Raw genomic sequence first — 20,560 nt, 5'->3', positions numbered from 1 at the left:
ACTTTCAGCCATTGGCGCGCTACCGCGCCTTCCAAGGTTCACACCATTGTAGCGTGATTAACAACATATCAATAGTTTATGGAGTTACGACAGATAGATAGAGACTGAGAAATGTATGGAGTACATATCATGTCAACAGAACACGAAGCAAGAAGCACGGGCGTGAAATAGTCATAACGTAGGTCATGCAATCAACCACAACAAAGGGAGAACACCGCATGTAGGGAGGGCCGCCACTCGGTGCTCAGCCTCCCGCCTTCCCGAGCAACGCATACCCGCTCCCCGCCGGCCCAAAGTTCTGCACCATCCCGTAAACCCATCAACAACCAAAAGCCTGCACACAGAACATACCAAAGACAACGCACCTTGGTATAACACGTCCCACAAAACGGACTCCCATCCTTGTCCACCAGCCGGCCCGTATCGAGCGTCTTCTCGCACCCCTGGCACCTCAAGCACCACTTGTGCCATGTCTTGCCTACGGCCTTGACCTGCTCGGCAAAGTACACCGACTTGCCGCACGTCGGGCACTTGGGGTTCGCGCCCGCCCCGGGGCCCCACTGCCGTCCGGTCATCATCGGGGCGAGCGGGGCGGTCGCTGCAGGGGCAGGACCACCCAGGGCGGCGCCGTAACGGGTGCCGGTCATCGAGGGCGCGAGCGGGACGGGGACTGTGCGCATGGGCGGGGAGGCCGCGCGCGTTCCGTTCCCGTTTGCTGCAGCGGAGTTCGACCTCGGGCTTCCGACGGTCTTGCTGCCGTTGGTGTCCTCGTTTCCGTGCACGGGTGTAACAATCTGGACACCGTCAAAGTCTTCGATTAGGTCATCGAGCGCTTGGAGGGCGAGGGAGCCGGAGCCCATGCCCTTGCTCGGGCTGAGCGTCCTGTTTGGCCTGAGGAGACCGGAAGGCATGGGTGGCGGGGGCGACGTTGTCTTGGTCCTGCTGCTCTCGATGGCGGCGCTGCCTGTCATGTGCCTGCGGATGGGCAGGGGCTGTGCGAGGTCACTGGCATGGGAGGAGGAGGCAGCGGGGGGAGAGGCAGCGCGGTTGGGGCGGGACGGGGAGTCTTGGTAGAGATTGCCGTGGCGGAGGTCGCGTGTGCCAAAGAGCTTGACGTGACAGAGTTTGCTGTTGACATGGGAGCGATCGGAGGACGGGAGTCAGTCTGAGACAGGGAAGCGGGGGGTCGCGTGAGAAGCATACCAGTACGGCTGGGAAGCAGGGGAGGTGGAAGGGGGAGATGGGAGACAATGGTGAGATAGGGAGCAATATGAGGATGCGCGGGAGGGATCACACCTGTTCGTCATGCTCTACCAAGGAGAAGGAGTCGAGGCGTTTGTTACAGGATGTGCACTTGAGGCAGTACTGTCCCAAAGGATTCAGTCGCGGACACGCGAGGGTGTGGACGAGTATGGCCTGCCTTATGGTACAGCTGGAGGACGTGTGAGGAGAGAGCAAGACAAGGAGACGGGAGGATGGGACGTACCTTGCGTCCGGGGCCCATGATCTAGCCGAGCCACAGCAACTGGGTGAGTGATATCTGGGTGCATGTCGGGCGGGTGGGGCGCACCTGTTCTGCAGCGTAGACGGGAGTGCTGCACCGCGGACACTTTGGCGTTCCTCCAAACGGGTGCATTCTGGCGAGGGCGAGGGCGAGGGCGAGGCGGGCGTAGGTAGTGACTACAAGCAGGGCGGGAGTAAGTACGAGCTTAGCAACTGCGACGCGGCTGCGCTAACCACGGGCCGGCGGGCGGTCGGGGATGCCCGGATAATGTCCCACGAACGATTCGGAGATGGAAAACTGATGGCAGCGCATTTTTCAGACTTGCGGGCTGCCTCCATCTTTAGACGTCTCCTTCTCTCATCTCCTCTCTCCTCTCTCTTTCTCTGCCCTCTCTCCTTCACCGCTCTCCCCACACGTCCCCCGCCATGTCCGACGACGAGCAGCACAACCACGTCTTCGAGCAGGTACGCCCAATCTCCCGCCATCTCCATCTCTCGCATAGATCTACACGCGACTAACCTTCCTCGACGTTCAGGCCTCTGCTGGGGCCTCCGCGACCTTCCCCATGCAATGCTCGGCCCTTCGCAAGAACGGTCACGTCGTCATCAAGGGTACGCCTCCAGTTCTACTGTAGATCTCGTCCCGGCCATCCGCTCACCCTTCCTCCGCCCCTGCCCAGGCCGTCCCTGCAAGATCGTTGACATGTCCACCTCCAAGACGGGCAAGCACGGTCACGCCAAGGTCCACCTCGTCGCAATCGATGTACGTCTAATTCCTCCGCCAACCTACGTGCTTCTTGACTGACCCCATGCTAGATCTTCACCGGCAAAAAACTGGTTCGTCCAAACACGCGTGCGCTGATTAGATGTCGATCATCTTGCTCACCAAACCCCCTTCCGTTCCCGTCTTCCCCGTATACAGGAGGATATCTCCCCCTCCACCCACAACATGGATGTCCCCAACGTCGTCCGTAACGAATACCAGCTCGTACGTTCTTCCTTCCCCCTTTCTTTCACCACATCAAATCCTCATGCCCGGCTGCTGCAGATCGACATCGACGACGGTTTCCTCAACCTCATGACCCAGGACGGTACCGCCAAGGACGACGTCAAGCTTCCTGAGGGCGAACTCGGCACCCAGATTCAGGCGGAATATGACGCAGGCAAGGATCTCCTGGTCACCATCGTCTCCGCCATGGGTGAGGAGCAGGCCATCTCCTTCAAGGAGGCCCCCAAGGGCTCGTAAACGGCTCTTGTAAGTCAACTCTACCTGGATTCTGGAATGAGTCACTTCCCTGCGTCTGTGCTCCTGCTGCGGCATCTCTCGGCGCTTGGCATTCTACGTATGCGAACAGAGCACTGACAGCGTATTCCCTTTCCAGGTCCTCTTTTTTCTGGTCTCTTGCTGTTCACGTCCACGTTGTGTTGTGTTGTTAAGCATCAGTATCCGTAGCAGTACTCATTCCTCCCTGTGCATCATGTACCCATCGCCCCCCGCCTCTGCGCACCTTGTATTGCCTACCACCTGCCGTGTGTCACTACAATGGATTGCCGCTTGGTCCATCCCACCAGGATCACCTTGACATATCTTTTTCGAGTGTTCGTGTGCCAGTCTGAGCCCGTTGACTCAAAACGTGCCATCGATATCTGCGTAGAGCTCAGGATATCGCCCTCCAATCTGCGCACTTGCATCTACTTACGCACTGCCTCTATGTCATCGTGTCATCCTGAACTCCGTCTCCTCGGCAACCACTACTCAGTACTCAATGCCTAGTATAAATAATAACGTGGCCAATCGCGGACCCGGCATATCGCTCACACACAGTATGTGGAATGAAAGAAAGGCGCCGTCAACTCGAGAGCATCCTACATGCACCAAACCTCTCCAAGCAGTGCAAGAGCGTACAGTAGTAACACATGTGCTACACCAGGGACAGCCACTCGCATCCTCCGCGTTCCTACGCAAAGCGCCCCAGCCCGCGGGCGCAGCTCAGCCTAAACCCTCGTCAACCCAATCCTCGCTCCATCCACACCTGAATGCCGAGATTGAACGATGGACCCCTGGAAAGCGAGAGCACCTCACATCGTCACAAGGACGCCAATGAGGCCCCCGCCGAGAATGGTCGCCGCGATGACGGTGATGACGGTCGTGCCCGTGTTGAGGCCCTGGCCGAAGGGGCCGTCCCAGTTCGGGGGGCTCGTGAGCACAGCGGCGGCCGCGGCGACCGTCAGCGTGCTCGGCGTCCCGTCTGCGGCCGTCACGGTGATGTTGGCCGTGTTGCAGGCCGCGAGGTATGCTGTGGGGCGACGTCAGTAACAGCAGTGCGAGCGGCAGAAGAGCAGACAAGCGTGTGAAGGCGGTGCGCAAGGTTGGATTATCGTATATGGGCATGGGCAGCAACGCTGCGTCGCAACGGGCGGGCGGAGGCTTTATAGAATCATGCATGGTGGCACGGGCAATAGCAAGGGGGCATAAGGCGAGACACATACCGCTAAGAGCAGAAGACTGGCCGGCGCGCGGGTCCTGGGGAACCGTGTTGCGCGTGATGAGCGCGTTGAACATGCACTGCTCGCACTTCACGATGGGCGGGATGGCGGCCGTTGCGTCGGTCGCGTTGGCGTTGCACAGGCACGCATTGTTCGTGCAGGCCTAAGTATTCACGAGCAGCACGAGTCAGTCGCACACCGAGTTTCGAATCGCAACGGTCCAGAACGAGGGAGGAGAGGCACGCACGCTGATCACCGACTCCGCTGCGGTGCACTCCTGGGTACACTGTGTCGTGTCGATGTAACTTTGGTCAGTACCCGCAAAATCGCAATATCAGACATCGATGTGCACGCACGTCACCGAGTACGGGGTCGTTGGGCTTGAGGAAGTCGGCGGCGGTGACGTTGCCGGTGCTCAGGCCGACATTAATTGTGAGACTCGCCTGAGCAGCGACTGTTCAAGCACAAGTCTCTCGTCAGCTCAATGCATCTCGTCCAAACCCAGGCAGCAGCCTCCACAGAACAATACCGACCTCTGCCGACAAGGAGAGCGAAGAAGGCAACGAGGAAGCACGAGAGGGGAGAGCGGACCATCTTGTCTGTTGTTCTTGAGCGAGCGAGAGTACAAGGGCAAGCGAGAGACGGTGCAGCAGTAGGCAAAGGAAAGCGTCAAGTTCTCAAGTTTCAAGCGGAAAGAACGGCCTGCCGGAGGCGAAAGAAAGAGCAAAAGACGGAGGGGCGGAAGAGGAAGGACGCTGCAGGTGGCGGGCGGGAGCAAGAAGTGTGGCCTGGGAGGCGCCCGAGGGCCCGGGGAAGGGGATGAGGAGGACGCGCTGGTGTCAGTGCCATAGCAATGCACGATCCATCACCCATCTCTCGCTCTCGACACTCTGCACATCACTCCGAGCACCCCGCCCCCCTGCGAATGTGCACAATCCTCCGTTCCGGACTGGCCTCGGTGCCTGACATCCGTGCGCAAGAACGCCGACCGTTGCGCGGTACCCAGCGCTGCTATTTACACCCTCGACTACTTTCCAACCCATTACGACTACGCCATTCAGTGCGGTAGAAACTGTTGGAGAATTCGGAATGTGCCACAACCTATCTTTGTGAGCCCAACCCTGCCCCAGGGATTGCAGACTTAACCGCCAGCGGCCGAATGATTGATGCCCATTGCCCGTGGACCATCCAGCCGCCCGAAACGATGCGCTGCGTCGAATCCCGCAGACCAAGATGCATTGCTAGTGATCGGCTGCACCATATGAGCAAGTGTCATACTAGTGTGACTGTCGACACTGTGCTTGAGTACAAGCAGGAGACAGACTCAGTCCTCCAAGATCTCGTCCTCGCCTTCCCGTGCCTGCAACATAACCTCCATCAGCGCCCGCAAACAATGACAGACACTTGGCAACTCGCAAACGCACCTTCTCGACAAGCTTCTTCCTCTTTTCCCTCGCCTTCCGCTGCACCTTCACATACTTGCCCAACGGCGTATCCTCTGCCTTCGCGCCCACGCCCTCCTCCCACCTCTCGACCTCCGCCATCTTACCCGGCGCAAACGCGACGCCCTTGCGCTTCTCCTCCACCCACCTCGCGCTCTCCTCCACGCGCTCGACCAGAGCCTTCACAACGCCCGTCTCCTTCCCTTTCCCGCCCTTGCCCTGCGCGCCCTTCGCGCCCTTGACCGCCTTGCGCAGCAACAGCACGATCGGCACCGTAACCTCGGGGAACCCGATGCTTCCATGCACGGGAGGGCTCGCGAGGTACTCCGCAAGCAAGAACGCGCTCTCCTCCGCAAGGCCCTCGTTGTACACACGTGTCTTGAGGTATTGCTGCGGGGCGCGGATCGCCGTTTCGAAGTCGAGCGGGCGCAGCGTGGATGCTTTTGGCTTGGACGACGCCGAGAGCGTCGAGGTGAGGATGGGGAGCAGGTACGGCGCGAGCGGGACGTAGGTGTGCGTGTGCCGCGTGAGATGCAGCATAGACCGGACGATGTGCAGGTGGAAGGGGAACGAGCGTGCGTTGCGTATGAGCCTGCTTGTTGTCAGTACTCAGTCTGCCATGACGAATGCCAATCGAAACTCACCTCGCTGCCCCGAGTGCAACCTGGACGAGAGGGTAGATCAGTTCCTTTAGCTCGCTCTCCTTCCCGCCCCGCTCAAGGAGGGTCTCCTTGCTGCAAGCCCGTGCGATCACAATCGCCCAGAAGTCGACACAGTGCACGTATTGCCAGTTGTATACCAGCTTGTACGCCTCTTTCGTCTTCGTCTTCATGCTGTTCCGAAGATGGATCGCAAGCTGGCGGATATATCCGAAGGCGTGCTGGTAGGATGCAGCATGATCTGCGCAGAACAACTCGCTAGCCGAGTTCTTCATGAGATTGATCGAGGGGAGTGTGTGCGCGCTCGTCGATTTACACGACCGGACCAAGGTCAAGTACGTGTTCTAGCGAGAAGCCGTCACTTTCCGGTACTAACCTAGCAGGCGAGAGATACTTACCTTCAGAACGGTGTCAACGATAGATTCGTCTGTGGCTGCCGCTAACCTGCGCACAGATAGGAACGCAGATATCCGCACGCTGTCCTCCGCGGAGGACCAGTAGTCCAGGCACGTCTTGAGGTATAGCTTGACCGTTTTGCGGTTGCTGGTGATGTACGGCACGAGCTTGGCTGTCTCGCTCAGTGCGAGCCGAAGCATCTCATTGTCGGAAATTTGGCCCATGAGGTGCAGGACGTTGTGGAAGTACGAGAGGATGAGCTTTTGCAGGGTCTTCCACTTATTCGTCTGCGTAGGGGGTTTGCTGTGCGGGGGATAAGGAGAGTTTAGAGACAAGATTCGATGGGAGATGCTTACAATTTGCCATTCGGCAATGAACGCGAGGGGCAATGGTGCTCGAGCACAACGGGGGTGTAACGGAGGGCAGTCGTTACAAGCTTGCTGTAGACCGACGAGCTGTCTATCCTCCACGCAAGTACTTGGTCTTCTTCATTCATGTGCACCGCAGACCGGAAGGCAATGAGCATCTTCCGAAGAGCTTTCAAGGATCGGTGCTGCGCGGGATTCAGCGATAGAGACGAGAACGAACATTCGTATACGCACATCCAGCAGAGCCTTCTGCCACTTCTGGAGAATTTCTTTGGTGAGGACGGGCGTGCGATCCTCCTGCGCAGATCCTTCTCCCTCCATGTCCTCGTCGTCTCCGACAGCCGCATCATTGAGACTGAACTCCAGCAGTTCTCGGTCGTTCTCCTGAAGGTACTTGAAGAACTCCGGGTCCTTCTCCGCGAGCTTTGACAGCTCCATGAGATGGGCCTCGCCTTCGTCTGCAGTGAATGGACAGGAATGTTGGCCTCTCCTCCGATATGGTTTCGAAGTATACGCACCTTCGAGGTCATCGACGTCTGCGAACGACTCGTTGTCGTCCACGTCCTCCTCCTCTGAGCCAGCATCCTCGTCTTCTTCGTCCTCATCCATGGCCTCGCCCTCGCTCTTCAATTCCCTACGTATCAGGTCTGCGCTCGCAAACCAAATGAGAAAGAAACTCACCCCCTCGTCCTCATCATCACTCGCGCCCTGCATGAAACCCCCACCAAGGAAGTCATCCACCGACATCCCCTTGAACCTGGAACGCTCGCTGTTAACGCGAGGTCTCCAAACTCACTTACCCACCCTGGTACTGGTACGCACTTTCCAGATGCTGTCTTCGCGCCCTCATTCTCGTCTCCACTCACACCCTCATCCTCATCCTCCACGACTTGCCTGCCCTTCCCCTTCGCAGCCTGCCTCTTCTCGGCCTTTTTCTTGATGTCGCGGTGCTTCCGGCGCGCCTCGATCGTCTTCTTGAGCTGCCCGCTCGCAGCAAATTTGCGCGTGGACTTGGCCGCCTTTTTCCCCATAGCTAGGTGTGAGCAGCGAAGACAGAGGAGAGGAGGGCAACTGGCGGGACAGGACTCCGGCCCGAACGGACCAACAGGCAGAAAATCTTGGCACTGCCACCCCTGCCCTCGGAGGCTGGAGCTCGAACAGCTCTCCGAGAGCGACGGCAATATCTGGCTTACCGCTGAGGATCCTATGTCCAAATCACATCAACAAACACGGAATTGCACTATCACGCGCTCTCAAGTTCCTGCTCTTTGTCCTGATACTTATTGAACTGCACCGTGACGATGGCGGTACCACGATCATGCCTCTTGGCAGGTTCGAGCCGCATCATAGAGATGTGGCCAAGAAAGAGAGCGCGTCTCAAAGATTTCATAACACCGTTTGGGACCTCATAACATTCTTTTCCCGACGGCTTCACCCTGTTGGCGAGCAGGCGTGAACAGCGGCACCTTATACATACATGACTATGACGATCACTCTGGCATATAGTACAAAAGATCTTGGGTCTCAATTTCGGAGACCTGCAACTTCTCGTCCGCCATCACTTCTTGTGTATCCTGTGGAGTGTAAGAAGGCGGAGGGTCCGCATCTCCTACGTCGCTTCTGGGGGAGGACGCATGCGAGGCTTTGCCTTCGAGCGGCCACCACTTCATGGCCATACTCCGCGTGCGACCCAGCAATCGCCCAGGGAGCATCGCCAGCCGTTGCCGCAAGGAACATTTCGGCTTCTCCTCAAACGCGTACAAGCAATCCACATCGACATCGCCGGGATACAGGTCCAGGACAGGATCAAATCCTGGACACACAATGTCGTATGGTTCGAAGATCGTTTGCCTGAAGCCGCCGCGGTAGATGAAGGTCGCCATCATGGCATGCACGCGCAGCAGAGCCGAGCTGGGCACCTCGACGTTGAGCGCTCTCGACGTCTCCGCCGGAGTCCTCCACCTGATCTTGTCGGGATACCACGTCTTATACCCGAGATATCCGTGATAATTCAAGCTGACTACGTCATACTCGTTCGGCACCTGAGAGACGAGTGAGCGATACCTAGTATGCAGAAACCGGTGCGACGTACTGTAGTAGCCTTCAAACACCACAGACAGTTTTGGAATGCCCGGAGTGCTGGGTCATGCAGTAAAAGCGTATTCTTCTGGCTGTATACCTCCAAAGAAGTCTCCGTGAGATTGCAATAGCGTCGCAGGGTACCGTATGCGCGACGCCCTATGGTACCTTGCTGAATACGGATGAAGATGAATACTGTGCAATCAATTGTAGACATCAAGGCGCGTACCTCACTCTCTTCCTTAATAGATCGACGGAAAATCGCCGCCGTAACCGCTTTTTCTGTGCGAAAGGAGTACGGATAGTTGACACAGCAAGCTTTCCGTCCCCTGCACGATGTCTGAGAGCACATGAAACATGTGCTATCGCGCTGCTGTACCTAGAATAGAATGACGTCAGCCACAATGCGGTTCCTGGTGGACGACGTGAACGTACCGCATTCTGCACGCTGCGCCACGTCTCTTTGTCTCCTGGCCGGTTCTCTCGAGGTTGCATAACTAATGTCAACAAAGTTAGCTACAACCGGTGTCCTGGAGCATAGGCAGCTTACAGGGGGTCAATAGGTCAAGAAACCAATCTCGCGCAAGATCATGGAGTGCTTGAGCGATCATCTCGTCTGGTGACTCGGCTTGCACTGGGCTTCTGACCCGCTCTGGCTCTTGTGATGAAGAGCACACGCACAAATACCAGCGGAAACGAAGCGAGCGCTATCTGCCATGTTGAATTCATCGGAGGTCTGATAAAGGGCAAGGAAGATCCGTTTGGTTGTGATTTTGAGGCATTGAACCAGACGCTGTCGGGCCATCCATTCAGGCGAGTTGTAGACGGCGAAGTCTGGACGATCCAGGATAGCGAGGTGTTCGTGTGCGCGTTCACGTAACACCAGATTGGATTGTGCGTCATCGCAAAGAAGGCGATCCAGAGTCTGCAGGAACGCTGGATGATAGTCTTCGGATACGTCTGGTGTGTTGTGAAATGCGGAGTACATGGTGATAGTAGTAAGTCAGACAGTGTGCAAATGCAGCACAACATATATCCGATATGCCCCTAGAAAGTGTGGGCTGGACGTGTCGCGGAAGAGAAAGGGGGTGGCAACCGCTCCGTCAGTCTTAGAATCATCCCCGCCGCTTTATGTGGCGAACACACGCGGGGGTAACTACCCAACTGCTGGATGTATCTTGATCTATTCGGATGCACATAAAGTAGGATATATGAAAGTCATTGCTACAAAATACAACCGCACCACTGAACTCACAGAAAAATCACGATTAAGTCCGTCTGGATCCATGCGCCATCTGGCGGATACGTATCTGGGTTTGAGGAATGTACCCGCGAACTCGGAACCTCGTTCGGGCCAAAATCCGCAATGGACTGCCCATGCACGAAGTTGTCATGAATTCGTGCTCTCGCTCCTCGCTTTCCCCATCGGCGGGACCGCAATGCTCCCCACGCGCCTCCTTACCACAAGCGGCTCGTCATACCTCTTCTGCTCATAGTTCCACGTCGCATAGAACCGGGCATCGGGCAGCGCCCTCGGCTTCTCCCCATCCGCACCCTTGTCGCCGCCCTTGTCCTTTCCATTCGCCATCCCGTTCACCGCGCCGTCCTTGCCCTTCCCGGCGGCGGGCGTAGCAGCGGGTGTGGGATTGAAGCTCGAGTTCCACGATGCGTTCACCCCGTTTCCGTACAAGAGCTTCTGGCCCCCGCGCAGCAGCACGGGCGGGTGCTGGACTCGACTGGACCGGATGTAAACAGTTTGCTAGAGTGTATCGTCGTCAGCACAAGCGCCGCTCTATCACCGGATAGGATGCCCGCAGAAAGAGAATACGCACCGGAAGTATATCCTTCGCCAGTCCCGGTATCCTGGAAGTCGACCTGCTAAGCATGGGTGTGATACTCTCTGGGGGCACCAAGTGTCGTGCGTATGTCGAAGGAAGGGCTCTCTTCTCGTCCTCCTTCTCTCCCGACTCCTTCCCACTCCCATTCCCATCTGGGGTGCCTGCACCTGATTTCTTCGAGATCGGAAGCGCATAGCTGGGCGGCATGGCGGCCACCCGTGGTGGGTTTGGCGCTGTGCTCCCGTACAAAGTTGTGGGAGCGTCCCAACGATTGTATTTCTCCATCTGCTGGACGAGCGCGAGGGCAACGCGATAGCGCCCGGGATTGACGGCCCCGACGCGCGCAGGGGGTGGATGGGTGAGAATATGGTGATACCCCTCGAGCAACACCTGCTGTCCTCCCGGAAGCAGGAGTTCTGGCTTGGAGAAGCCTGTATCGTTGGGTGGGAATTCGGAAGGAAGGTGCCACGTCGGCACGGATGCGAGTGTGGACTGGTCGTATGGGACAATCGTATGGTAGTCGGCAGACGAAGACGCGGTGGACACCTGCGCCTGCAACGGTGGTGTGGCAGGTCTCTCCGCCTTCATGGCACCGTTCGGCATCACCGCAGGGTCGCTTGGGGCTGCAGGCGCAGGCGTGGCTTGCTGTGGCTCGCCAGCAGTCGGGAATGGGGGCAGCCAGTCCGGAATATACTCTGGCGGTTGCCACTTCTCGGTTCGTTGTCGTTTTCGCGGTCGTGGATTGGAGATCGGGGAGAGGGGCAACGGAGGTGTTGATCGTCGGCGAGAGAATGAGTCTTTGAGTAGACCGTCTGGGTGTTCTGAGACGTGCACGTCCTCCTCTCCTTCCGCGTCAGGGTCCTCGGTATCGACCAACATCACGTCCGACTTGGCTACATCGTCCGAAGGGGTCCTGATCTCCTCATACTCGCTCTCGTCCTCTTCTTCTGAAGCGAGCGCATCCGGGACGAGTCCCCACTCGAGGTGGGTAACGTCGTCCTCGTCGTGGCTCAGCCCAACGGCGAGTTGCGCTGCACGGACTACCATGAAGCCGCGCCCGCACTATCAGAGATCGCGACGCACCTCTGAACTCGTTGAGTTCCTCTAGTCGCTTGCTCGAGTGAACAGCATAGCGCGCCATGTCCCGACCATTGACCTCACAGTAGTCCTGAAGCTCTTCTACACTCGTGCCCATATCGCCAAATGCATTGACCGCATCCTGTGGAACTATTCTGCGCCTGCCCGCGTGTTCTGCATACTGCCCGACGGTGGCTGCTGCGATGGAGAGGTAGCGCGAGAGGAGATCCGCGAAGACGAGGTTTGCTTGGGTTGAAGCTTTCGAGAAGCCATGCGCGTGGAGAACTTTCAGAGTGACAGACTCAAGTATCTTCTTCGCGCCCGAGTCCATGAGGCGCAGACCAGGAGTAGAGGAAATGAGGATCCGAGAGCGAGGTTACTGACGTCGAGCCCTAGGCGCACTAGCACCGAGTGGCCAATCGGGCGCCTGCATTGGACTCCGCTCTGACTCCGACCCGTCATGAAAGCCTGCATTCAATCGGAGCTGCGCGCGCTGGATATTGAGGGGAAATGTCCGGTCCGCAACTGGAGAGTCACCACGATGAGGGGACCTTGGACCTGAACCACCACCATGGATGCCTGGAGTGGCTCAGCGGCGCGCCTCCTCTCAAACGAGGCCCAGGGTGCGAGGGCTTTTACGCCTTCGTAAGACGTCGATCGCTCCTAGTAAGGCTAGGGGGGAGAACGAGAGCGATCCGTTCTCGTAACCGTCGCCGCTATGAGCGGGTGCGCACGATAAGTGCACATGTAGGACGAATATCGTCACGTATTGGTGCTGTAACGTACCTCAGGGCTCCCCTGACCACAATTAACCTACGACTCTGTCTCCGGAGTGTTTCTGCGGCGGATCCTGCTGTGCGAACGTCGACGACGAGCCTGGCTTCGAGGAGGCTGCGAGCCACTATGGGTGGTGGTATGGGTGGCGCAAAGACGCCTACGCAAATCATCCTTTGACAAGGAAGCGCCAGCGGGCGTCTTGACAGTCCCGTCACACGCTGCTTTATCCTTGCTTCTTTGTTTTCGCCTTCATCGATGGCCGCGCTTTTCAGCATGGCGCAAAGATATAAACGCACCCAAACGTCTTGAACCCCCACCCCCCTCTCTGCTTAAGAGCATCTTGACGATTTACCATGGCTTCCATCCCCCCCACTTCCGCGCCCAATCCCGACGCCACAGCGACGCCGCTCCCGATAGGAATCGCCGACGCACACCGCGCGAAGAAGGCGCGTACTGGAGCTACTGGCGAAGAGCACGCCACCCCGGATAAGGCAAGTCGAGCCACGCAGAGCTCTCGAAACCACAGCTAACATGTACGCAGGCAAACGAGCTTGAACGCACCCAGCGGAAGGAACCTAACCGCCGCCCTCCCCCCCTAATTGGCCCGCAGCCTATCAGGTACATCGCACCACTCCCCGCCCGCACGTCGCGCCCGCAGAACGAAATGGCGCTCCCTATCCACCTCTATAAACCAGACGACTTCAATGGCCTCCCCACCGCGGTCGACGAGAACCCGCATATAGGCAGTACACGCCAGGGCGAGAAGCCAGAGCTCCCAAAGCTCACTTACACGTGCTTCGCCGACGTGGAATTCCATGCCACACACATCCCTGACTTCAAGATGCGGGGAAACGTCAATGAAGAGCAGCTCGCCTCCCTCGACGCACTCGGTACGCGTCTCCTCTACGTCGTCCTACACGGCGGAGGGCAGCGCTTCCTCAAGCGCGCACCGGAGAAAGTCAAGGAGGTCAAGGACTTCCTCCAGTCCCTCTCCTTCGAGTGCCATGAGGGTGCGAAGCCCGAGCTGGACGTGATCGCGCCCATCGCCAAGAACCCTAGCGATCGCAAGCGGTTTGGCCAGCCCTGGACCCTGTTCCTGGTCCTGGGGGAGGAGGAGCACGCACTCCGCAAGTACCTCCTCTGGCAGCAGGTCTTCTCTGTGCACCCCACGCTCTCGTTCTCGATCTTCGAGAGCGCTCCTGGTCAGCCATGGCCAATCATGGTCCTCACCGGTGCGGAAGGCGCAGTCGTTGACTCCCCAGAGGCGAAGAAGCAAGTCCTCGCGGCGATCAAAAAGAAACTGTGGTCCAATCTGGACTACTGTATCTACGCTGCAGGACTGGTTGCCGCGTACTGGGGAGCGGCCGGCAACATGGCCACACTTGCGAGGATGTCTACCGACTCGCTCGACATCAAGTGCGTGCGCGCGGAACTCTCTGGGTCAGAGAAGCTCGTCCCGGCGTACCTCGTCGTCGCCAAACCACCTACGACGGATCGAGGAGAGTACCAACGCTGGAGCAACTTCTTCACGGCCCCCGGAGAATACTGGCGCGAGCTCTACCAGCTCAAGGTCAATGCGGCGACTGTGGACTGCAAGTTATGCAAGGATGCCTCGCACTGCGCGTGCGACTGCCCTCTGCCGACGACCCTGGGCTGGCAGGGTCCGACGGCGACCGACATCTATCAGAAGGAGCAGGAGGACCTGGCCCACGCGGCGACGAGCACTACGGCCCCCACACAGCAGGCTGCTGAGCTGTGGCGTACTAACCCGAAGAAGGGAGAGCGAGGTCGGAAGGCTGCGAGCCCGAAGAAGAAGGGCTCGCAGTCGGGCAGGAAGGACAGCCGTCCGATACGCCGCTAGATATACGCGAGCATACAATGTACTACGTTGAACCTAATGTCATGTCTCCCCTTTGGCTCCGCATTCATTCTGGGACGATGCTTAGCCAACAAGCCCGACTCAGGCTTCCGAACACCGTGCGTAGGGCCTAACTTACTGACAACTGCAATGTTGGACAGGAAAGCTCTACGTACGGGCTACGTATGGGCTGCCTACAGCGGCCCTCTGTTTCTCTTCGCGAGCTGGAACCGCACGCTCTCCCAGACGAGCGGGCGCACTACAGCGCGCACAAATTACTAACAAGTTCTGATCTTACAGGTTTCGCAAGCCTGGAAGGTAACTACACATGCGACTACACAACTCACATCTACATCTAGGCAGCTACAGCAGCACGGCACGCAACGGTTTCTGGACGGAGCGGTCACGCCGGCGTCGGGCTCAAGAGGAGACACCCGAGATGGTGATCCCGAGGACTCTAACGACCGAGCACGACGCGCGGACAACCGCATCCACGCCACGGGACGTCCAGCCGATTCTGCACAAACTGCGGAGGATGCTGGGCGTGCTGTGGCGGCGCGCCGGATGGAGACGCGTTCACAGACTCGATCGGAGTCTCGAGCTGGATCCCAGCACGTACCCCAGATCCGGGGTGGAAGCCCTGGCGGCGATAGCCCCAGGCAGTCACAAGTCGGGCTGCCCGACCTAGATACGGAGAGGGCGGATCACGTCACAACTGATGAGGAGGTAGAACCCCCGGAACAAGGCGCATCCACGCCCACGCAAAATAATGCTAACCGTAGAACCAGAAGGAAGGAGGAATCCCTCGCACGCAAACAGGCAATGTGTGTTGCCTCTCTCAACATGAATGGTTTCGGACATCTAAAGGCTGATCATCCGGACAATAAGTGGAGTCGCATGTATCGCATGATGAAAGAGCATAGAATTGCTATCTTATTCCTCCAAGAGACGCACCTGACGGAAAGCAGGACGGACAGTATCCACAAGATGTTTGGACGTAAGATCAAAGTATTTCATTCTGCGAATCCTGAGGCTCCGACCCAGCGCGAAGGAGTTGCGATTGTCTTGAACTCGAAATACATGAATGTATCAGACGGCTCAGTGCGCGAGATCGTACCAGGACGTGCGATGCAGCTAGACTTAAAGTGTCAAGGTGACTATACCAGACACATGCTATGTATCTATGCCCCGACCTCGGAAGGAGTCGAGGAGAGGAGGAATTTCTTCTCACAACTAAAAAACTTCTATGAATCACACCCATCTTGCCCGAAACCTGACCTTCTCGCTGGAGACTTTAACAATGTTGAGGATGCGGTAGATAGATTACCAATCAGCGAGGGCCCCGATGCCTCGATCCTGGCACTAGATGATCTAAAGCTCACTCTAGGGCTAATGGTGGCAGATGGATGGCGAACTACGTACCCGCATGCCCGAGAATACACGTTCCATAGAGGATCTGGCCCGGCTGCTATTTCCTCGAGACTTGATAGGATCTATGTCTCCCCTCGACTGTTCGACCATGCGAGGGACTGGAAAATAAGCACGACGGGGGTAAAAACAGATCACCAACTTGTGTCAGTCCAACTCACTTCGGACAAGGCTCCGGTGGTAGGCCCTGGACGGCCAATCTTCGCGCTGCACCTTCTTAACGACAAGAAACTCACAGCAGCGGTCAAACAAAGGGGCCTAGAAGCGATACATGAGCTCACCAACCTGGAAGCTTCCGGAGTCCGCACAGCAGATATGAATCCCCAGCGGATTCTGCAGAATTTTAAAACGGACACCATGAGCATGGCACGGAAAAGAGAGAGAGAGGTCGTACCTAAACTTCTTGCAGAAATACGCGAGCTGGAGAAGAAACTACGACGGGTTAAAGATAATGCCAGGATGCCAGAGCATGTCAAGGTTGCAGAGGCTGCGGCCCTACGAAAGCAAATACAAGAACTAAAGCTCCGCCGCTATAAACAGCAGCAGCAAAATGCGAGAGCGACTCACCGGATATATGGAGAACGACCCACGAAGTACTGGTCGAGACTGCACAGAGACACTGCGCCACGAGACCTCATCCCGGCTTTCGAAAAGCCGAGACAACACGAACAGGATGGCATTCCCGAGTATGAATCGGACTCTACAACAATGGCGGAGATGGCAAGAGATCATCACTGCAATATCCAGAAAGATGAGATGGATATTAAACCACCAGGGGAGAGAGAACATGACATTACCGTGGCGTTAGACAGCCTCGATGCAAGAGTCAATCAGGTACAATCTGACGAGCTCGCAGGAGAGATAACCTACGAAGAATGTAAGCTTGCCCTGAGATTCGCAAAGAATGGCACGGCACCGGGCATAGATGGCATACCTTTCGAATTCTGGAAAGCGCTTCACGCAAGGCACACCGAGGACTCGAGATTTGAGAACAGAACTCGCTTTGATGTCCTCCGCCTCTTGAAGGCGGCCTTTGAGGACATGCGTAGGCATGGTGTGGACCCGGCGACGTCTTTCGCCGAGGGCTGGATGGCTCCGATCTACAAAGAAAAGGGTGAGAGAACGAAAGTGGTAAACTACCGGCCAATCACCTTACTGAACACCGACTATAAACTTCTGAGCAAAGCTCTAGCGGTGAGGTTGGCGGATGTTGCCCCGGGCATTATTCATAAAGCGCAAGCAGGCTTCGTGCCGGGGAGGAAAATCCACAATCACACACAACTTGCGCGTCTGATGATCGACTGGGCAGAGAGGAATGAGGTTAATGGCACAATCGTCGCCCTAGACCAAGAGAAGGCCTACGATAAAATCGCTCATGACTACTTATGGCGAGTACTAGGAAGATTCGGGATACCGGCAGGCTTCATTGAGCTCGTAAAATCGCTATATAGCAATGCGAAGACATCAGTGATGATCAACGGCATCCTGAGTAGTCCATACCGGGTATATCGAGGTGTGCGTCAAGGAGACCCATTGTCATGTCTACTGTTTGACCTGGCCATCGAGCCACTGTCAGCAATGATACGCAAATCGGATCTACGGGGATTCAACATACCAAGATGCACGGAATCATTGAAGGCGACGTTGTTCGCAGATGACACCACGGTGTATCTCTCATCCGATGATGATTTTGCAGTGCTTCAGGCAATACTGGACATGTGGTGCTCAGCCGCGAAGGCGAAGTTTAACATCAAGAAAACAGAAATCATCCCCATCGGGTCAAAGATCTATAGAGACGAGATGGTCAAGACGTACCGTGACACGGGTTCCTGGAAGAACTACCCAACCAATGTCCATGTCGCGCAAGAGGGAGAACCGGTGCGGATCCTCGGAGCCTTTCTGGGAAACGGCATTGACCAGGTGGAAATCTGGTCAGTAGTTCTTACGAAAATGGTCGCTATCAGGAAACCCCTGATGGAGGTTCTTGAGCGATGGAAGAGAGGACATGCGACACTATACGGGAAAAAACATATTATTCAAATGATCGTCGGAGGTATGACACAGTACCTGACGAACGTTCAGCGCATGCCAGAAGCTATAGTGAGAAGACTGACCAAAATTATACGAGGATTCCTGTGGAATGACAGAACAAACACACCGGTCAGCATGAGCCATGTATGCTTGCCGGTGGAACAAGGAGGGCTTGGATTACTCGACCTTCATGCAAGAAACGAAGCAATCGATATTATGTGGCTCAAATCATACCTTGACTTTAGCGCAGATCGACCAATGTGGGCATATGTTGCGGACGACTTAATGGCCAACCATGTGGCGAAAAGCTGCAAGCCGAAACATGTTGATCTGAGGATAAATACATTCATGCAAAAGTGGAACCCAAAAACGCGAGGCCTTCCTCAGGAACTGAAAGGCATGATTAACGTAGCCAGGAAATACGGTCTACGGATTGAAGGACTTGCCTTCTCGAGAGACATCATGCGTGCCCTCCCTATGTGGGATCATATCTACGCACCTGCTCGAGCTATCAGCAGGCTGTCGTACCCATCACGAATCGTCACCTGTCTACGTTGCAACCACCATGCGAAGCTGGTAGGAGACTTTGAGAGACTTGCTGAAGTCCTAAAGAACGGTACTCACCGGGCATCGGCTAACTGTGGGTGCGCTGGATGTGAAAGGCTCCGAGACGATGATGCATGTGAGAACCCGCACCTTTGCTGCACCAGGGCACGCGACCTCATAGTGTGCCTACCGGATAAGTGGAATCCGATGCTGCGGCATCCCGAGGACTATGAACGGGATGGGATGAAAGCCCTAGAACAACAAATCATAGATGAGGACGAGATCCCCTTTGATAGATGCATCACCACTTACGGCGATGCTAGCCAAGTTTTCAGAATTTTCACGAGCAGCACTCTGGTGTTTAATGGAATTGCTCCTATGGAACTGTGTGAGTCAGGCCCAACCCTCGAAGTGGCTACGGACGGCTCGTGTACTAACAATGGCGACGCGGATGCAAGGGCCGGAGCTGGAGTTTTTATTGCTGTTGGCAGCGAGCTGAACAGGAGCGTTCGCGTTCCAGAAGGGATAGAGCAATCAAATCAGACTGGAGAAATGATAGCCACTCTAACGGCAGCCAACTTACCAAAGACCCGGACGCGCATGCGGCACATCACGGACTCCAGAACAGTAATGGATTCTCTAACAAAATGGCGCAGTAAGCACGAAGATACCGGGTACATAATGCAGAAAAACGCGGTACTCACCCAGGCTACAATTGCGAGGCTAAGAGCGCGGAACGCACACACAACCTTCAAGTGGGTGAAGGGTCACAACGGTCACCCAGGAAATGAGGCAGCTGACCAACTTGCTGCGGAGGGGGCGGTGAAGGCGGTAGGTGATGAGGTCCAAACCAAGGTTCCCCATGCCTTTGCCCTATCCGGGGCCAAGCTGTGCTGTATGACACAGAAGTTAGCCTACCGGGCAATCCGAGCGCGAAAAGATGCCAAAACGAAACCGAGGCCGCGGACGAAGGCTAATATTGACATGATAGTCAGCGGATTAAAGTACAGCTTTAACGTACAGACGATGGAACGCACTGTATGGCTGTCACTAAAAACACGCAACGTGTCCAAGCCTGCGGCCCAATTTATGTGGATGGCAATTCATGATGGGTTCATGGTTGGTACCCATTGGCTGAGACCGAAAATGTCTGACGAACTCAAGAAGAGAGCCCTCTGCTCAAGATGCGGAGAGACGGAGACCATGACGCACATTATCTTCGAGTGCGAGGCAATTGGACAGGAACTAATTTGGAACTTACTGAAAGAACTATGGGATTTCACCGATCTCCCATGGAAAGAACCACGGTGGGGCACGGCTTTCGGAGCAGCCTGCGCGGTCTTCAAGTCGAGTACAGGCGTACGGAAACCGGCCGCGGAACACCTCTGGTGCATCCTGACGACGGAGGCGGTACACCTGATCTGGAAGCTTCGATGCGAACGAGTCATCCAGAACGAAGGAGCAGAGTTTTCTGTAAGCGAAGTAACGAATAGGTTGTATGCCTCGCTCGAGGCTCGTCTGAACCTGGATAGAAGGACCGCAGCGATGGCGAAGGGCAAAAAGGCGCTCAAACCGCAGGATGTGGAGCGCACATGGCTTCCGATCTTGGAAGGAGGTTCAGACCTGCCGCCCAACTGGGTGGTTAATCGCGGGGTTTTAGTGGGTATTAAACGGGGGAGATGACAATGTAGGCCAGCAACCTGGCCGACATTGGATGACTCTTCCCGGTTTTCGAGTCCCACACTTCGTGCGTAAAAGCATTTCCCTGCAGTTCCGGTGACTGGTATTTATTGCCGACCCATCTGAGGTTCCTACCCCTCAGAAGAGTCGCCTAGCGCGCCTGGCTGACACTCGTCGACCACGAGCTACACAACAAGCCCTACGGGGACCAATGTGGCTCAAGGCAACAATGCGCTCTACTAAAAAAAAAAAAAAAAAAAAAAAAAAAGAGTCACCACGATGATGTCGAATGATGTGCAGAGGCCTGAAGTAGATCGCGGAGGACGGAGATGCGTGCGCGAGATGTGCGCACATATCATTCTCACAGCCTGATCGGATATGCATGAGCACA

General features: G+C 56.3%; 11 protein-coding genes across 11 annotated transcripts; 6 read left to right on the top strand and 5 right to left on the bottom strand.

Moving 5' to 3' along the window:
* Nucleotides 1-51: 51 nt before the first annotated feature.
* Nucleotides 52-1,682, bottom strand: L226DRAFT_559224 (uncharacterized protein). The gene is made up of 7 exons (XM_067683285.1): nt 1,571-1,682; nt 1,487-1,507; nt 1,421-1,432; nt 1,297-1,365; nt 1,204-1,211; nt 366-1,128; nt 52-298 (listed from the first exon to the last, which is right to left on the bottom strand). Exons 1-7 carry the CDS (start codon nt 1,634-1,636, stop codon nt 245-247), a joined length of 993 nt encoding a protein of 330 aa, XP_067537665.1. The 5' UTR covers nt 1,637-1,682; the 3' UTR covers nt 52-244.
* Nucleotides 1,683-1,737: 55 nt separating this feature from the next.
* On the top strand, nt 1,738-2,920 carry L226DRAFT_611461 (eukaryotic translation initiation factor 5A). Its single transcript, XM_067686288.1, has 6 exons — nt 1,738-1,968; nt 2,040-2,115; nt 2,184-2,266; nt 2,320-2,340; nt 2,426-2,491; nt 2,552-2,920. Exons 1-6 carry the CDS (start codon nt 1,930-1,932, stop codon nt 2,747-2,749), a joined length of 483 nt encoding a protein of 160 aa, XP_067537664.1. The 5' UTR covers nt 1,738-1,929; the 3' UTR covers nt 2,750-2,920.
* A 216-nt stretch (nt 2,921-3,136) lies between these two features.
* Nucleotides 3,137-4,745, bottom strand: L226DRAFT_533094 (uncharacterized protein). Its single transcript, XM_067680384.1, has 5 exons — nt 4,524-4,745; nt 4,347-4,444; nt 4,238-4,276; nt 3,994-4,153; nt 3,137-3,800 (listed from the first exon to the last, which is right to left on the bottom strand). Exons 1-5 carry the CDS (start codon nt 4,582-4,584, stop codon nt 3,583-3,585), a joined length of 576 nt encoding a protein of 191 aa, XP_067537663.1. The 5' UTR covers nt 4,585-4,745; the 3' UTR covers nt 3,137-3,582.
* A 569-nt stretch (nt 4,746-5,314) lies between these two features.
* On the bottom strand, nt 5,315-7,886 carry L226DRAFT_459030 (Noc2-domain-containing protein; the record flags this gene model as incomplete). The annotated part of the gene is made up of 9 exons (XM_067675488.1): nt 5,315-5,350; nt 5,415-6,024; nt 6,077-6,435; nt 6,490-6,790; nt 6,844-7,040; nt 7,090-7,313; nt 7,374-7,448; nt 7,533-7,639; nt 7,678-7,886. The coding sequence occupies 9 exons, from the start codon at nt 7,884-7,886 to the stop codon at nt 5,315-5,317; spliced, it is 2,118 nt and encodes a 705-aa protein (XP_067537662.1).
* Nucleotides 7,887-8,345: 459 nt separating this feature from the next.
* Nucleotides 8,346-9,922, bottom strand: L226DRAFT_611458 (uncharacterized protein; the record flags this gene model as incomplete). The annotated part of the gene is made up of 6 exons (XM_067686287.1): nt 8,346-8,897; nt 8,948-9,106; nt 9,164-9,313; nt 9,370-9,431; nt 9,485-9,550; nt 9,616-9,922. The coding sequence occupies 6 exons, from the start codon at nt 9,920-9,922 to the stop codon at nt 8,346-8,348; spliced, it is 1,296 nt and encodes a 431-aa protein (XP_067537661.1).
* Nucleotides 9,923-10,100: 178 nt separating this feature from the next.
* On the bottom strand, nt 10,101-12,569 carry L226DRAFT_533092 (uncharacterized protein). The gene is made up of 3 exons (XM_067680383.1): nt 11,856-12,569; nt 10,767-11,803; nt 10,101-10,693 (listed from the first exon to the last, which is right to left on the bottom strand). Exons 1-3 carry the CDS (start codon nt 12,178-12,180, stop codon nt 10,325-10,327), a joined length of 1,731 nt encoding a protein of 576 aa, XP_067537660.1. The 5' UTR covers nt 12,181-12,569; the 3' UTR covers nt 10,101-10,324.
* A 384-nt stretch (nt 12,570-12,953) lies between these two features.
* Nucleotides 12,954-14,547, top strand: L226DRAFT_483424 (uncharacterized protein). Its single transcript, XM_067677008.1, has 2 exons — nt 12,954-13,121; nt 13,172-14,547. The coding sequence occupies exons 1-2, from the start codon at nt 12,980-12,982 to the stop codon at nt 14,485-14,487; spliced, it is 1,458 nt and encodes a 485-aa protein (XP_067537659.1). The 5' UTR covers nt 12,954-12,979; the 3' UTR covers nt 14,488-14,547.
* Nucleotides 14,548-15,306: 759 nt separating this feature from the next.
* L226DRAFT_459281 (DNase I-like protein) lies at nt 15,307-16,326 on the top strand (the record flags this gene model as incomplete). The annotated part of the gene is made up of 1 exon (XM_067675503.1): nt 15,307-16,326. A coding segment is annotated over one exon (1,020 nt), but the record flags the coding sequence as incomplete, so codon positions are not given.
* A 1,386-nt stretch (nt 16,327-17,712) lies between these two features.
* On the top strand, nt 17,713-18,117 carry L226DRAFT_439437 (uncharacterized protein; the record flags this gene model as incomplete). The annotated part of the gene is made up of 1 exon (XM_067674802.1): nt 17,713-18,117. A coding segment is annotated over one exon (405 nt), but the record flags the coding sequence as incomplete, so codon positions are not given.
* A 42-nt stretch (nt 18,118-18,159) lies between these two features.
* Nucleotides 18,160-19,071, top strand: L226DRAFT_437545 (uncharacterized protein; the record flags this gene model as incomplete). The annotated part of the gene is made up of 1 exon (XM_067674777.1): nt 18,160-19,071. A coding segment is annotated over one exon (912 nt), but the record flags the coding sequence as incomplete, so codon positions are not given.
* A 48-nt stretch (nt 19,072-19,119) lies between these two features.
* On the top strand, nt 19,120-20,172 carry L226DRAFT_544574 (uncharacterized protein; the record flags this gene model as incomplete). Its single annotated transcript, XM_067682283.1, has 1 exon — nt 19,120-20,172. One exon carries the CDS (start codon nt 19,120-19,122, stop codon nt 20,170-20,172), a length of 1,053 nt encoding a protein of 350 aa, XP_067537655.1.
* Between the last annotated feature and the right edge of the window lie 388 nt (nt 20,173-20,560).

Source organism: Lentinus tigrinus (assembly GCF_003813185.1).
Source record: "Lentinus tigrinus ALCF2SS1-7 unplaced genomic scaffold L226scaffold_7, whole genome shotgun sequence".
NCBI lineage: Eukaryota > Fungi > Basidiomycota > Agaricomycetes > Polyporales > Polyporaceae > Lentinus > Lentinus tigrinus.
The sequence above is the reverse complement of the archived record's forward strand: the minus strand, read 5'-3'. Positions and strand labels throughout refer to the sequence as shown.